The sequence below is a fragment of the Myxine glutinosa genome, chromosome 5 (genome assembly GCF_964187855.1).
Source record: "Myxine glutinosa chromosome 5, kmMyxGlut1.1, whole genome shotgun sequence".
Lineage (NCBI taxonomy): Eukaryota > Metazoa > Chordata > Myxini > Myxiniformes > Myxinidae > Myxine > Myxine glutinosa.
In genome coordinates this window covers 117,203,585-117,218,993 of record NC_136265.1, presented here as the reverse complement: position 1 = coordinate 117,218,993, position 15,409 = coordinate 117,203,585, and the positions used below count along the sequence as shown (strand labels likewise).

The 15,409-nt window shown below is 48.3% G+C and overlaps 1 protein-coding gene across 2 annotated transcripts in view; it reads right to left on the bottom strand.

Annotated features, from left to right (window-relative positions):
- Nucleotides 1-7,776, bottom strand: part of LOC137427185 (syntaxin-binding protein 5) — a 331,945-nt gene extending 324,169 nt beyond the window's left edge. For both annotated transcript variants that reach the window (XM_068116437.2, XM_068116439.2), the window contains exon 1: nt 7,500-7,776. In XM_068116437.2, the coding sequence (XP_067972538.2) occupies nt 7,500-7,631 (132 nt within the window). In that variant the 5' untranslated portion in view covers nt 7,632-7,776. The remainder of the gene's footprint in view (nt 1-7,499) is intronic.
- Nucleotides 7,777-15,409: the final 7,633 nt, after the last annotated feature.

Below are 15,409 nucleotides of genomic sequence, written 5' to 3'. Positions count from 1 at the left end.
TCCAATCTAGAAACACTGATTAGAAGTATATCTCCGGGGGGTGCAGAGGGACCTAGTCTTCCTACTAGACTATAAGGAGATGGAACGGAGCTCTACCAGGTCTCAAAGCACGCACACACACACACACACACACACACACACACACACACACACACACACACACACACACACACACACACACACACACATGCATACATACACGCATACACACATTCATACATACATACACACACACACACACACACACACACACACACGCCTCCAAGGGATTGTATGAAAACTAGAGGATCATTTGCTTATCTTATCTTTGGTGAGTGTGCGTCCGGCTTGCTCAGCTCGGGGTTTTAAATTCCCCCCCCACCTTGTCCGCTCAGCTCAAATATACCTAGTCTCAGAACAGGTTGGTTTCTGTACAATAAAGCTTCATATCTACGAATGGTGATATTACTGATCTTCATACCTATGAATCGCTGCATTCCTGTGTACATCGCAATGCTTATAAACGCCACTGTTCATGCCTTTATCTAATTTCTGCACACGTTTTACATGCAACATGTGATAAGCTCGATAATCTCTTCACCTGAATGTAATTTTAAAATTTTCACAGCGGAATTGACCTGAGCAGCAGATCCGACTATTAAAAAGTGTTAATCTTACCATAATTCACCAAATGTCTGTGTCTGTTCCCAGGTACCACAATGGTCCCAGGTACCATTCAACAGAGATCGGCTGAACCGATCACAATGATATTTTGGGTGGGTAATCCTGGGACCCCCTGGAGTAAAATAGGCTATATTGTTTTTCCAATTTCCTATTTTTCCAATTTTTCCAGTTTTTCCAAACACGATGGAATAATATTTACCGATATGAACAGTGATGTGGCTTCTATTGAAATTCTACAAATACTTTATATTTTGATGATTTGCGTGTGATATGATTTAACGGATGTTTATATAAATCGTTTTAAAAATTTTAAAAAGCGTTCCATTTCTGATATTTCACCTTTTCATTTTGGCCTCCCAATCAAAGCCCCGCCCATAGGGCGGGTACCGTTGCTGGTTAGTCGAATTTGGACATTGTTGGACACTCCGGGCATCTCAACGGTTTCATTGTCGGTGCTTGCTTGAGTGCTTAAGCTGCTTGGTGAGCGCTCTACAAGCAGCTCGGTAACGGAACACCTCGCTGTTCACCATTTCTTACCTTTCCTTTGCTTGTCTTTTGATTTTGATGATGACCGTTACTATCGATGACTTTGATGCTCAACTTCCATTGTTATTCTTACGTCTGTGAGGTGAGGGTACGTTTCACTATACCTGTGTTCAAAGTGCGGATTGTACCTTGCCAAAAATGTTGCTTCTTATGCCAAAGTTATAGAGTTTTGTAAGTATCCGTTGGTGAGGAACTGTGTCGAATTCCTTACTAAAGTTAAGGAAGATGATATCGGTTTGTCCACGTTTATCAACTGATTTAGCAAAGCTTGTTTACCCGGGCGGCTACCTGAGTATCGCAGGAATAATTTTTCCTAAAGCCGTGTTTACTACCATACAGTATTTTACGAGTCTTTCGATGGATCGTAATATGGCGACTAATGATGTGTTAGAGTATTTTGCTTGCAACAGAGGTAAGTGAAATAGGACGTATTTTGCCAGATTGCACCTGTCTCCTTTTTTCACAATCGGTATGACGTCAGCATTAAGTCAGTCACCTGGGAGACTTCGTGAGGAAAGGGACTTCTGAAAGATCATGAAATCTTTGGGAAATACTTGGTGCATGAGAAAAACATGGGAAATACTTGGTGCATGGGAAAAACATGGGAAATACTTGGTGCATGGGAAAAACATGGGAAATACTTGGTGCATGGGAAAAACATGGGAAATACTTGGTGCATGGGAAAAACATGGGAAATACTTGGTGCATGGGAAAAACATGGGAAATACTTGGTGCATGGGAAAAACATGGGAAATACTTGGTGCATGGGAAAAACATGGGAAATACTTGGTGCATGGGAAAAACATGGGAAATACTTGGTGCATGGAAAAAACATGGGAAATACTTGGTGCATGGGAAAAACATGGGAAATACTTGGTGCATGGGAAAAACATGGGAAATACTTGGTGCATGGGAAAAACATGGGAAATACTTGGTGCATGGGAAAAACATGGGAAATACTTGGTGCATGGGAAAAACATGGGAAATACTTGGTGCATGGGAAAAACATGGGAAATACTTGGTGCATGGGAAAAACATGGGAAATACTTGGTGCATGGGAAAAACATGGGAAATACTTGGTGCATGGGAAAAACATGGGAAATACTTGGTGCATGGGAAAAACATGGGAAATACTTGGTGCATGGGAAAAACATGGGAAATACTTGGTGCATGGGAAAAACATGGGAAATACTTGGTGCATGGGAAAAACATGGGAAATACTTGGTGCACACCTTTTCAGAACCTGTGTAGGGATTTTGACCGGACCAGGTGCTTTGTTTGGTTTCATGTCATGGAGTTTTTCTACTCCCGTGGCCGATATAGCAAGGTGTGTACGTCTGGGATACATAGTTACCTGGATAGATCCTCCGTAGTGAATATGGAGCTGAAGTGATCTTTGAGAAAGTTTGCCATGTCCGTTGAATTGGTTACAATTTCTCCTTCTTTGGATTTCAATGATGAGATACCAGGTAGCTCTTGTTCCTTGGATTTCAGGTAGACCCAAAACGGTTTGGTGTTATTTTCTTTAAGATTTCCACCAATGATACTTCTGATGTCGAAGAGCGGATCCTCCTCACAGTGGATTCACGAAGTTTCTTAAATTCATCCCACGAGGCAGTGGAATTTCGTTTTCTAGTCATTTTACAATAACGATTTTTTTTTGTGGATATTAATATTATTAATCCAAGGAAGATTTAGCCGAGTCGAGCTCATGTTCTAAAGAATGTGTTATTAATGTTATATAAAAGGGAGACTTTCTAAAATGGCGAGACTTCAGTACTGTGCAGATGGGCAGGTGGCAGGTGCTCACTCATCCGTTAATTTATTGTTTAGTTGCTGAATGTCCCTGGATATTCCTTCAGTCTGCTCTCTGATTTACGAATATCTTGCGTTTAGAAGGTTGATTCATTGTGGGTTTAAAGTCGTTGTTAATGATGACCATGTGATCGTGATCGCCAATGCCAGAGAAGACTTTTAAGTGAGTCACTCTTCAAGGTTCATTGGTGAAGCGTAGATCAAGCAAGTTTCAGTCTCGAGTGGGTTTATCAACCTGATAGTATAAATTGTAGTCAAGAGCTACTTCAGTCTTTGCTCTACTCCGGGCAGGGTGGCTTTCTAATCCGGGCAGGGTGGTTTTCTAATCCGGGCAGGGTGGCTTTCTAATCCGGGCAGGGTGGCTTTCTACTCCGGGTAGGGTGGCTTTCTAATCCGGGCAGGGTGGCTTTCTAATCCGGGCAGGGTGGCTTTCTAATCCGGGCAGGGTGGCCTTCTACTCCGGGCAGGGTGGCTTCTACTCTGGGCAGGGTGGCTTTCTAATCTGGGCAGGGTGGCTTTCTAATCCGGGCAGGGTGGCCTTCTACTCCAGGCAGGGTGGCTTCTACTCTGGGCAGGGTGGCTTTCTAATCTGGGCAGGGTGGCTACTACTCTGGGCAGGGTGCTTTCTAATCCGGGCAGGGTGGCTACTACTCTGGGCAGGGTGGCTTCTACTCTGGGCAGGGTGGCTTTCTAATCCGGGCAGGGTGGCTTTCTAATCTGGGCAGGGTGGCTTCTACTCTGGGCAGGGTGGCTTTCTAATCTGGGCAGGGTGGCTACTACTCTGGGCAGGGTGGCTTCTACTCTGGGCAGGGTGGCTTTCTAATCCGGGCAGGGTGGCTTTCTAATCCGGGCAGGGTGGCTTTCTAATCCGGGCAGGGTGGCTTTCTAATCTGGGCAGGGTGGCTTCTACTCTGGGCAGGGTGGCTTCTACTCTGGGCAGGGTGGCTTTCTAATCCGGGCAGGGTAGCTTTCTCATCCGGGCAGGGTGGCTTTCTAATCTGGGCAGGGTGGCTACTACTCTGGGCAGGGTGGCTACTACTCTGGGCAGGGTGGCTTTCTCATCCGGGCAGGGTGGCTTTCTAATCTGGGCAGGGTGGCTACTACTCTGGGCAGGGTGGCTTTCTCATCCGGGCAGGGTGGCTTATTAATCTGGGCAGGGTGGCTTTCTCATCTGGGCAGGGTGGCTACTACTCTGGGCAGGGTGGCTTTCTCATCTGGGCAGGGTGGCTACTACTCTGGGCAGGGTGGCTTTCTCATCCGGGCAGGGTGGCTTTCTAATCTGGGCAGGGTGGCTACTACTCTGGGCAGGGTGGCTTTCTCATCCGGGCAGGGTGGCTACTACTCTGGGCAGGGTGGCTTTCTCATCCGGGCAGGGTGGCTTTCTAATCTGGGCAGGGTGGCTACTACTCTGGGCAGGGTAGCTTTCTCATCCGGGCAGGGTGGCTTTCTAATCTGGGCAGGGTGGCTACTACTCTGGGCAGGGTGGCTTTCTAATCCGGGCAGGGTGGCTTTCTAATCTGGGCAGGGTGGCTACTACTCTGGGCAGGGTGGCTTTCTCATCCGGGCAGGGTAGCTTTCTAATCTGGGCAGGGTGGCTACTACTCTGGGCAGGGTGGCTTTCTAATCCGGGCAGGGTGGTATCCATCCGGTTTGAAGGTGACGTTAGTCCAATCTATGTCGGGCAAATTGAATTCGTCCAAAATCCTCAGTGAGGCTTTGCTGGGCACCATGCGTGTGGCAAGTTATCTGATGCAATCTGGATCGGCAGTAGGCAGACGATAACACGCTCCGATGCAGATGGGAGACATTCCAATCACATGGAGGCTCGTCCATACAGACCCACAATCCATGGAGATCTCTTTTTCTTCAGTAGCCATGATGCTATAAACATTCCACCAGAAATGTGGTGCTCACGATCCTATCGGATTACTAAATAGTCATACAGGAATATTTCGCTTGACCGAATGTCTTCCTTTAACCAAGACGACAATGTCAGGCTTCTCTGATGGGAGCAAATGAAAAAGTGGAACCTCAGCTCAAACACAGACAATTTACATGAATTCTTTTCAAGGTTTTCTGAAAACCTTTTGGTCTCGTCCTGCAATTGGATTTTGAGCACCGGGGTTTTCACTTATGTCACCACAAAGGAGAGTTAAGAGAGTTTATTTTGGTTTCCAGATCAATGATTTCACATTCACAAAGCGTTTGCTCGGCGTGCGGCACAAAGAAACAGAGAACATGACTGAAGCTGAGGAAATTGTCCAGTTGAGCTGTGCTTGGTCTTTCCTGTGTAATGAGACGACCCGGAGCAATGGTGGTGGATCTTCCAATGGGAGAGGAAGAGATTTGATAAATGTTGATGGACATTAAAGTGAACCATGGGTTGGGTTAGGGTTAGGGTTAGGGTTAGGGTTGTTAGGGTTAGGGTTAGGGTTGTTAGGGTTAGGGTTAGGGTTAGGGTTAGGGTTAGGGTTAGGGTTAGGGTTGTTAGGGTTAGGGTTAGGGTTGTTAGGGTTAGGGTTAGGGTTAGGGTTAGGGTTAGGGTTAGGGTTAGGGTTGTTAGGGTTAGGGTTAGGGTTAGGGTTGTTAGGGTTAGGGTTAGGGTTAGGGTTAGGGTTAGGGTTAGAACGTCTTCCGGAATCAGTTGGTGGACCTTCCAGACCCCATGGTGTCCTTCCAACGACAACAGTGATAAATCATAGCATATGTGGACAAAAGTGAATAGGTTTTGGAGACGTCGTCCTGGGAGACAGATGAGGATTTTGTCCAATCCAGGGCGATCGTAAAACTGATTTTCTTACGTAACGTCTGCTTCAGTGTTTTGGACTCCTCCACCGAAGGTGGACATAGGTTGTGTTTTCACCCCCCTCTCTGTCTGTCTGTGAGCAGGAAATCTGAAAAAGTTGTGCACGGATTTGGTCAAAACTTGGTGGACGAGTTGGTTAGGAGACAAGAACAAGACGATTAGATTTTGGTTCAGGTCCGAATCCAGATCCGGCCTATCAGTGGATACAAAACGTAAACTGTTCACCTGGTGGCGGTGTGCTCTACCAAGTGTCTGTATCTGAGCCATTTTGCCCATTCAGTGTTGATATTTATCACCTCGGCTGCAGGAGCTGACAGCACGGCTGAGACCGAGAAGTACGCACTCACCTATATGCTGTTTAGCCTGGGTTCGAATCCTGACTGAGCAAAAAACTGCCATCCTGGTGTTTCACAGGCAGGACGATTCATCAAGGTGCGCCGTCCCTCGGATGGACGTTAAACTGAACTTCCGGCGTCAGTCGGTGGACGTTACAGACCCCGTGGTGTCCTTCGCGAAGAGAGCGGGTGAGCATCGCATGAGCAGCACAGTCCAGTCTAACGCCCTCAACCAATGAGGCTACCCCGATTCCAGGTGCTGCAAATGAAAGAAGAAGACCCCACCTCCAACTTCTTATTACCTGGCAATGGCTGCCTAAACACGATAAAGGTGTCACAGGGACCCCCTGTTGGTCAGGACTCCTGTAGCAAGTGCTGGTGCTGGTGCAGTACAAAACCATTCCAGTAAATAGGTGATATGTAGTGGTACAGGTACAGACACAGACACAGACACAGACACAGACAGGTTTTCATGGTAACTCGACAAATGAAAAATCTACAATAGGTTTTCCTCCGACACAAAGAATCCAAGCACGCTTCACCACTTCACATGAAGCACAGGTAACCAATCACTTACTCAGGTACACCGTTTGGACAACTCCTTACGTGTTGGTTAAAACTTAAAAACACACATTCGGTTGGACATTAAAAAGTTTGTCCACGCTTATCAACTGGACATTTAAAAGTTTGCACGGACGGATGCAATAAGTGGACAAATAAGTTTACCTGCGATGAAAGGTTACACGAGATCACCTTGGTTTGCAAAAGGTATTAAGTAGGGCTTTGTGTGGATGTTATAATAGTATTATAATAAATAACAACAATTGTTATTATTCACTTTGCAGTTAAAACAAATTGGCAAAGGCATGACGTGACGTCACAATGAGTGCCACGCCCTTGCGTGCTGGTGGGAAAAATGAAGAACCACAAATTAAACAGGAAGAAGAAGAAGACTCATTAAGGGAGACGCAGAGGGTGGATAGCTCGATTATTCCTGGGGTGCGGACAGGTGAATTAGTAGTCGCGTGGAGAAATCGATTCGGGTTCGCGGAAAGATCGATTATAGGATGAAGCGATCGATTATGAAGCGGACCGATCGATTATGGGCGGGGCGATCGATTATGGGCGGGGCGATTGATTGGGGGGGCGGAGCGATCGATTAGGGGATGGATAGCGGGCGAGACTGCAGATGAGGAAATAAGGTGCATCGCGGTGCGGCGGGAGCCGTTAAAAGGGTGGGAAAGCAGAGGTAGGGGGGCCGGAACGATGACACGCGTGCAGGTAACTCGATCGGTGCACCTTGATGCAATAATTGTGCACGCCGACTCACACACCTTGCACACGTTGAAGTGGTCAGAGAAGAGCGGCTCGGATGCGCACACGTCGGACCGGGTCGGAGTCGTGGAAGCCTTTTCGGCTCCGAGCCCATCCAACACCTTGCGGACATTGTCCGTGAACCGGCGCATCACACCTGCATCCAGGCGCCCGGAGGCCGAGGGGTCGGGGAGGGTCGTCTCTCTTATCGCTGCTCTTGCCCCTCCGGTCGCTCTTACTCCCTGCGCTGAGGGTTCTGTCTGTGGCGGAGCCGGAGCTCGATCGGAACGTGTGATCTTAAAGGAGAGACGAACGAGATGACGTCACTCCAGGGTGACCGTTCATTGGTTACTCGTCCTGGCAGACCCGCGTATAGCAGGCTCACCCTGGCGGACCCGCTGAGTATTCTGCGTGGATCGATCCACCGCGGAATTTAGTGTCCGGGTCCTGGTCCTAGTCCTTGGCCTGGTCATTTTCCCAGTCGTGGTCCTGGTCCTTGTCCCAGTCCTGGTCCCGGTCCCGGTCGTTGTCCCGGTCCTTGTCCTTGTCCCGGTCCTTGTCCCGATCCTCGTCCTGGTCCTTGTCCTTGTCCTTGCACATGGCGCGTTGGCGGAGTTCACGATGTTCCTTGGTTTCAGTCGATCTGTACCTGCAGTTTGGTTCGTGTTTCGTCACCGATCATCGGGATCTCTCCCTCCAATAATCACTGAGTTGGTCGATTTGACCGAATCTTAAAATAAACATTTCACCAAAACACACAAACAGGTCTCAACCTCGTCACGCAAAACGTCATCGGATGAACCATTGAATGTCCAAAGAATCAGTGAATGTCCAAAGAACAATTGAATGTCCAAAGAACCATTGAATGTCCAAAGAACCATTGAATGTCCAATGAACAATTGAATGTCCAAAGAACAATTGAATGTCCAAAGAACCATTGAATGTCCAAAGAACAATTGAATGTCCAAAGAACCATTGAATGCCCAAAGAATCATTGAATGTCCAATTAACCATTGAATGTCCAAAGAACAATTGAATGTCCAAAGAACAATTGAATGTCCAAAGAATCATTGAATGTCCAATGAACCATTGAATGTCCAATGAACCATTGAATGTCCAAAGAACCATTGAATGTCCAAAGAACCATTGAATGTCCAATGAACTATTGAATGTCCAAAGAACCATTGAATGTCCAAAGGACCATTGAATGTCCAAAGAACCATTGAATGTCAAATGAACCATTGATTGCCCGGAATGGACACTCACATCAGGTCTTCGTCCTCATGGTCTTGTCGCTGTGAATTGTGCACGACCAATGTATCCTTCCTCCTGGAGAATTTTGAATGATAATTATGACGTCAAAAGTCACGTGGTACAGGCGCCATCTTGGAAAAATTGAAAAAAGTTGCACCTCTATTTCTCTGAAACCGCTCATGGGAAAAATTGAAACATAGTGCGTTGTCAAGAACTCCCCACGGGGAATATATGTTAATGATGATGTAATCGGTGCCTTCTTTATGACGTCATAATTCGACAAGTACAACACTTGATTCGATGAGTATGAATTTTTTTTTCATCTGCAATTCTTGGTCCGATTGACACGAAATTTTCACCATACGAGGGCTTCCCCCTGTCGAATATGGTAATGATAATTAGGTTTACGACGTCATAGGTCACGTGATGCAGGCGCCATTTGGAAAAACGTTGCACCTCTATATCTCCAAAACCGCTCCATGGAAAAAATTGAAACGTGGCTCATTGGAAAGAACTCCGAATGGGGGATAGGTGTTGTTAATGATGACGTCATTGGTGCCTTAATTATGACGTCATAATTCCACAGGGACAACACTTACTCTGATCATTTTGAAATTTATTGAGCGTGATCTATACAACAATTATATGAGAGAATATAAATTTATGATGTCATCGCTCACGTGGTCTGGCAGCCATATTGGATGAAAGAAACCAACCCTTCAAAAACATAAGAGTTGGCTCGCACCAAGTTGAGTGCGCAGGGGAAGTATTCTATAAATACCATCTATTTATTTTAAGATGAGATGCATCGAACCAAAACACACACACACACACACACACACACACACACACGCACACACACACACATACACACACACACGCACACACGCACGCACACACACACACACACACACACACAACGCCCGTACTAATAAGTTAATTTAATTTACTCACATGACTTCGGCGTCATGACATCGGGTCAGTGTGCTTCTTGGTTAAGCATATACATACACATACATGCAAACATACACACACATATACATACATGCATACACACAAACATACGCACATACATACATATATACAAACATAAACACATAAATACACACATACATACACAAATACATACACACATACATACACACATACACACATAAATACACACGTGCACTTACTCACATACACTTACACACATAAACACATGCATACACACACATACATAAATACACACATACATACATGCATACATACAGTACATACATACATACATACATACATCCTGTTGTCCATTTGTCAACTATCGACCCTTGAAATCGATATGAGAGCGAATGGTCTCGACTCTCGTCTTTTAGGGACAGATTTGCTCCTCTTGATAATCCATCTCGTTTTATCCCCTCAAATCTATCCAAACGGATGCACACATTACCCACCACGGTGACACATTGCCTTCCATATAGTGGGGACACAGTAGCCTCCATTGTGGTGACATATTATCCTCCATCATCACATATTATCCTCAATCATGACATATTATCCTCCATGTTGACACATTACCCTCCATGGTGACATATTGTCGTCCGATTCCCCCTCGGTTTAGACCGGGGAAATCACGGATGGAAACGAGCTTACTTGAGGCGTCCGGGTCAATGGCGGATTTGCTATACACACGCAGGACAAAGAAGGAAAGAAGAAGAAATGGCGAGATTTACTTGGCGGTCCGCGCGCAGTCTCCAACCTGCGAAAGGAACTCAACGAAAACGGAATTTATGTACGAAAACGGAATTTATGTACAAAAAGAAATATTTATTAACAGTACCTGAGAACAATGGACATGACGGTAAAAACTAAACCCCCTAGTGAGCGCTCTTCCACACCGAATTTGAACACAAGACAAATGGGAGAATATGAAAATTAACGTTTCGTTGCGTTTGTGAATGCGAGCTTATCTCAGTCTGGCAGTGTCAGGGATTGTCCGGCTGGAGCGCATTGTCCGACGCAGCTCCGGTCGGCGGGAAGTAGGCCTCGTTCTACCCCCGTTTGTGCTCCACCAGGCCCACGTACGCCGCTGCATGGCAAGCCTCGTGTCCCCGCGCGATCGTTCGCGAGGTCCGTGCTTGAATGCCGGGTAAGAGAATCGTCGGCGCGCCAACGTCTTTCCATCCTCCAACGAGCAGAGGTCCAAACGGGACGAGGTCCAACACAAGAGAAGGTCCAGCGCAAAGGGACAGTCCAAAAGCAAGAGGGCAAAGGGAAGAGGTCCAAACAGGAGAGAAAGCGAGGGCAGAAAAGGGTCCAAATGGGAAGAAAGCCAAAACGAGCAGAAGAAAATGTCGGCGAGCCAGTTGTTTTATTGCCTGTCCCGTGACGTCCGCTCTCTCCCTCTGCCAACCAGGGCGTTGTTTCCTTGTGCCCTTTCGCGCCTTCTCACGTCACCGGCGCTTCTCCTCCAATCAGCGACCTGCTTCTAGGTAGTGGTTTTGCGCCTTCCGCACTGATTGGCCGAGCGTCTCTCGCCTTTGGTGTTACGTCATCGGTCGCAGGTCATTGTCGGTGGCCAATCAGTGTGGCACGTCATTCATCCTCCCTCCTCTCCAATCGGTGCTCTGGTTGTTGCTCGCTCCTCCCCCCGGCCAGTCATGAGCCATCCTGGGCATGTCTCTCACCCTGCCTGTTCGATGTTTGTCCTCATGGTGTAACACTGCGTGGCCGCTTCCGGTCTGTTCTTCCGTAAGCCATTGTGGCGGCAGGGGAATTTAATTAGTGTTGTGCTAATGGGCCTAGCTAATGTATAAGAGTGCATTGCTATAAGGGACACCGGAATGATCACAGAGGTTTGACTCACCGGGGAATTCGCTTAGTCCCTTTTCTACCTATCACCCGATCATCCTCGTATGATCACAGGTATACACTAAATCCGACAAACCGGGCTAAATAAAATTACAGGTGAGGATTCCCTATCATGACAGACAAAAGCACCTACCTATGCAGATCTCCTTGGATCTAGATTTGCCCTACCCAACCGACATAACACAGCACAATATTTACAATGATCATGATTCGTTGTTCCTGCGGAGGGAGGAAACAAATAACAACATGCAAAACTAACTTAACCACATAACTTAACTTTATTCAAAACTTGCAAAACTTCAAAAACTCTTTGAACATTTGTACAACCCCTTCCCACAGACCGCGTCCCCCGGTGGATGCCACAAGACAACGTTACCTGCGGGGCCATCCCAATGCACCCCAAATTTCCGTGGGCCCTGTCTTGGTGTTACAGGTGAGTGACATGGCTCGGTGGATTTCGCCCACATTCACTCAACACAAACCCATAACCACTCATACACATTCCATGAATCATTAAGGCACCAAAATCATTACACAGCACTTACTTCACTCCCCTGCAAGACCATGGCAAAGGTGTCATATTCGTGTGTGTGCATTTCTCTCAACGAGGCAGCGGGGAGGTACTGCACAAGTAAGATGGTGGGGCGCTTCAGGCTGTGGTGCCCGCAGTCCAAACACAAGTTACTCGACTTACAAATTAATTGCCTCCCCCCCTTTACCTCTTGGCCCCATGACAGTCAAACCGCCCCTTTCCACCGTTACTCCGCCGGTGGGGGTCTCCACACACCAGGCTCCGTGGCCTCCTGCTTCAGCGCAGCTCACATGGGTCGCCGGGAGTCTTCCATCCCAAGGCACCCAACAGACCCCACCACCGACGGGCACCAATTTCCAGTCAACACTGGCTGTCAGGGGTAATTGCCGCAGAGGGGGGTCGCAGTCGTCGCTCCTCCAGAGCTTGATCCGTACCTGTGGACACGCACACCTTCCCCACCCACAAAATCCCCAAAACACATTTCCTCCCCCCGCTGCCATTCAATTTTCTACACATTTCAAGAGCAGATGTTTCAGAAGAGTTGTTTCCAAAAGTGGCTGCCATGGCCTTCTTTTGTGAAATCCCCGGTTCACATTTTACAATTACATCTCAACACAATAATCACCACTCACACTCCATAATCTCCACCCTCAAGACCACATGAAAACAAAACCTCTACAGATAAACAAACGCCACCCACAAGACTGTGTGGCACACATTCCACCCCCCCCCCCCCTCTCCGGCCATGTCATCACTCTCACCCGCCCCCTTCTCCAAATTACATGTCCCCAATTTAACAAGCAAGTCCTGAAGCCCGGGACAGCAACCATCAAGGCCTTACCTCACCTCTGATGTGCAGGTAGTTACCAGTTGGTCAGGTCCAAAGTGCCATCCACCCTCAAAATCCCAAAATGTATCCCATTGGGCCTATCACTCACCAAATTGCTCCTTTTGTCCCACTGTACTGGCAGGTATGTGGATCCGCCCCCAACGGTGAACTGTTCTAAACAACTACATTTGGCCACAACAGCTCCGCACATATACCGTGCAAGGGTCATCGGGACAAGCTGAGCAGCCGAAACGTCAACATGGCCCATGAGTGTCCATAAGGATGCGACCCACCATCCATCCTTCGGTCCCCCTGTGAGGAACACGGCTGCACTAGTCCCAGCTGGCCAATGTGGTGAGCACCTACTGCAATCACACTACCATACACACAACCTCAGCCCTGGGGGAGACGTTCGCAGTGCGTGGCATTCCCCTCACGTCACCTATGCCGTCCTCATGCCCCAGTCCACACAACTGCAGCCCCCAGTGCCCACCCACACTTGACCACGCCAAGGTCCAGTCAACAGCCATGCTCCACCAGGAGACTCCTCCAGAAGACATGGTCCACACACCTCGGACACGCACAGCACCACGTTGACCCCCAAACTACACAACCTCATCTCCACAACCCCACGTCCCAAATATTGGCACAGTCGCCCCTGCAACCAGTTGAAGACTGTGTCCTGCAACCCTATCAATTTTATCCCAGCCTCCAACACTTTGGTCGAATACACCTGGATCAATAATGGCGTCACTGCTGTTAGTATCCACCATGGCATTTCAAAATTCACCCTTAAATTTGCATCTACCCTCAGATTACCCGTGCCAAACATTTTACACAATTTGCTAATCTCACCAAAGAAGGTTGCTTCTCCGTACACATGCCAGCCGAGCATGGCCCATATGCTCGGCTTGTTACACATTCCCGATTCAACAAATCCCATGGCTCTCCTCCCAAGCTGAGGGTCCACAAATCATAACGGAACATCGGTGGAAGATCATTCTCACACCATCACATTCCACAGATGCCCTAATGGTTGTCCGGCAGGCTATGTCCATCCCTGTCCATGCGGATCGACCCGTGTCCATAGACCAGCACAGCATGGCAGGTAATCACATGCTGACTGTCCCAGAGTCTCAGGGAGAGACTGTCAGGCCGCATGCCCGGGCGGTCACCACATCAGGCCCAAGTTGGCCGTCCGCGATGCCACCACCAAAGCGCGACACACAACACCTCCCCCTAGTGGTCCTCAATATACGCCATCCCAGGCCTGTGAGAAACCACCTCGGACCCCCTGGAGGTCTTCACCCCCCACCAGGTTGCGGTGACCCTGCCAGCCCGAGACAACTGCTCGGGTGGCGCCCCGATGGACAAGGGACGCCACACTCCACCAGCCCCCCCCCCACCCCCCCGTGGAGCCCAGGTCGTACCATGACACCAATGGCTGGACCCCACGTCCAAATCTCGCCAGCCCAGCCCCCCCAGCTGGCTGGCATAACCAAATTTTGAAAGGGGCAACTTTTTCCTGAGGCCCATCCCCATCGACTTCTCCTGGTCCACATTCCGCAGCCCGGGGACCAACTCCCACCAAGGATGTTCCAAATCAATTTCCCATTTTAATTTAATGTTCCATTTTCTTTTCACAATTTTGATCTCCTGTGCCAAACCGCAGCTGCAGGTAACAACTCCCTCAGGTTGTTCTGCCCCTCCCTGCAGCTGCTCCAAATTCCCTACAGGGACCAGTTCGTCTGAGGCTCTATCTCCCGATTCCTCTATGTCCGAATCCAGCTCAAAGCCAATACACTCCCCCTGCCGGGTATGTAATTTCGGAGCCTCTGGTACCCAATCATGGTTAGTGGTGAGGGTCCCCTCGGTCACCTTGACCTCAACAACCGACCGATTCACCTCAACCCCCAAGCTCCTATAGGCCTGGTCAACCTTGTCCTCCATGGGACTGTCCCAGGTCCCCAGCCGCAGTGTCACATCATCATCATCATCACTCACATTCCCAAACAGTTCTGGCACCCACAGGCCTCCCCCAATAAATATTCGGTCCAGCTCCATTACCCCGACCCCCCCAATACCTCTACCCCCTCTTGCTCTGCACAACTGCATTTGTGCAGCAAGGATTCCAATCCATCCCCCTATTGGTTTGTTGTGACATCCACCCGGCCCCGATAACTTTACAGGCCTTCATTCCTCAAACATTCCCCATTTAAATTTGATTCTCCCCCTTTTACATCTTGTCACTCCCCATTCACCTCCACACATGCCGTAATCAAATTTTCCCCCTCTTGTGCCCGAAGCACATCAGCTTGGGTCTCACACTTCCATTCCCACTGTGAATTCCCCCCGTTTTGCTTCCAATTCGGCCACCCTTGGCTTCTCCTGTGCCCCATGTGAATCATTTGTTTGTTCTTTCTTTATTTCATTCATTTGTTCACATGGGGTTCCCGTTTCTTTAGTCT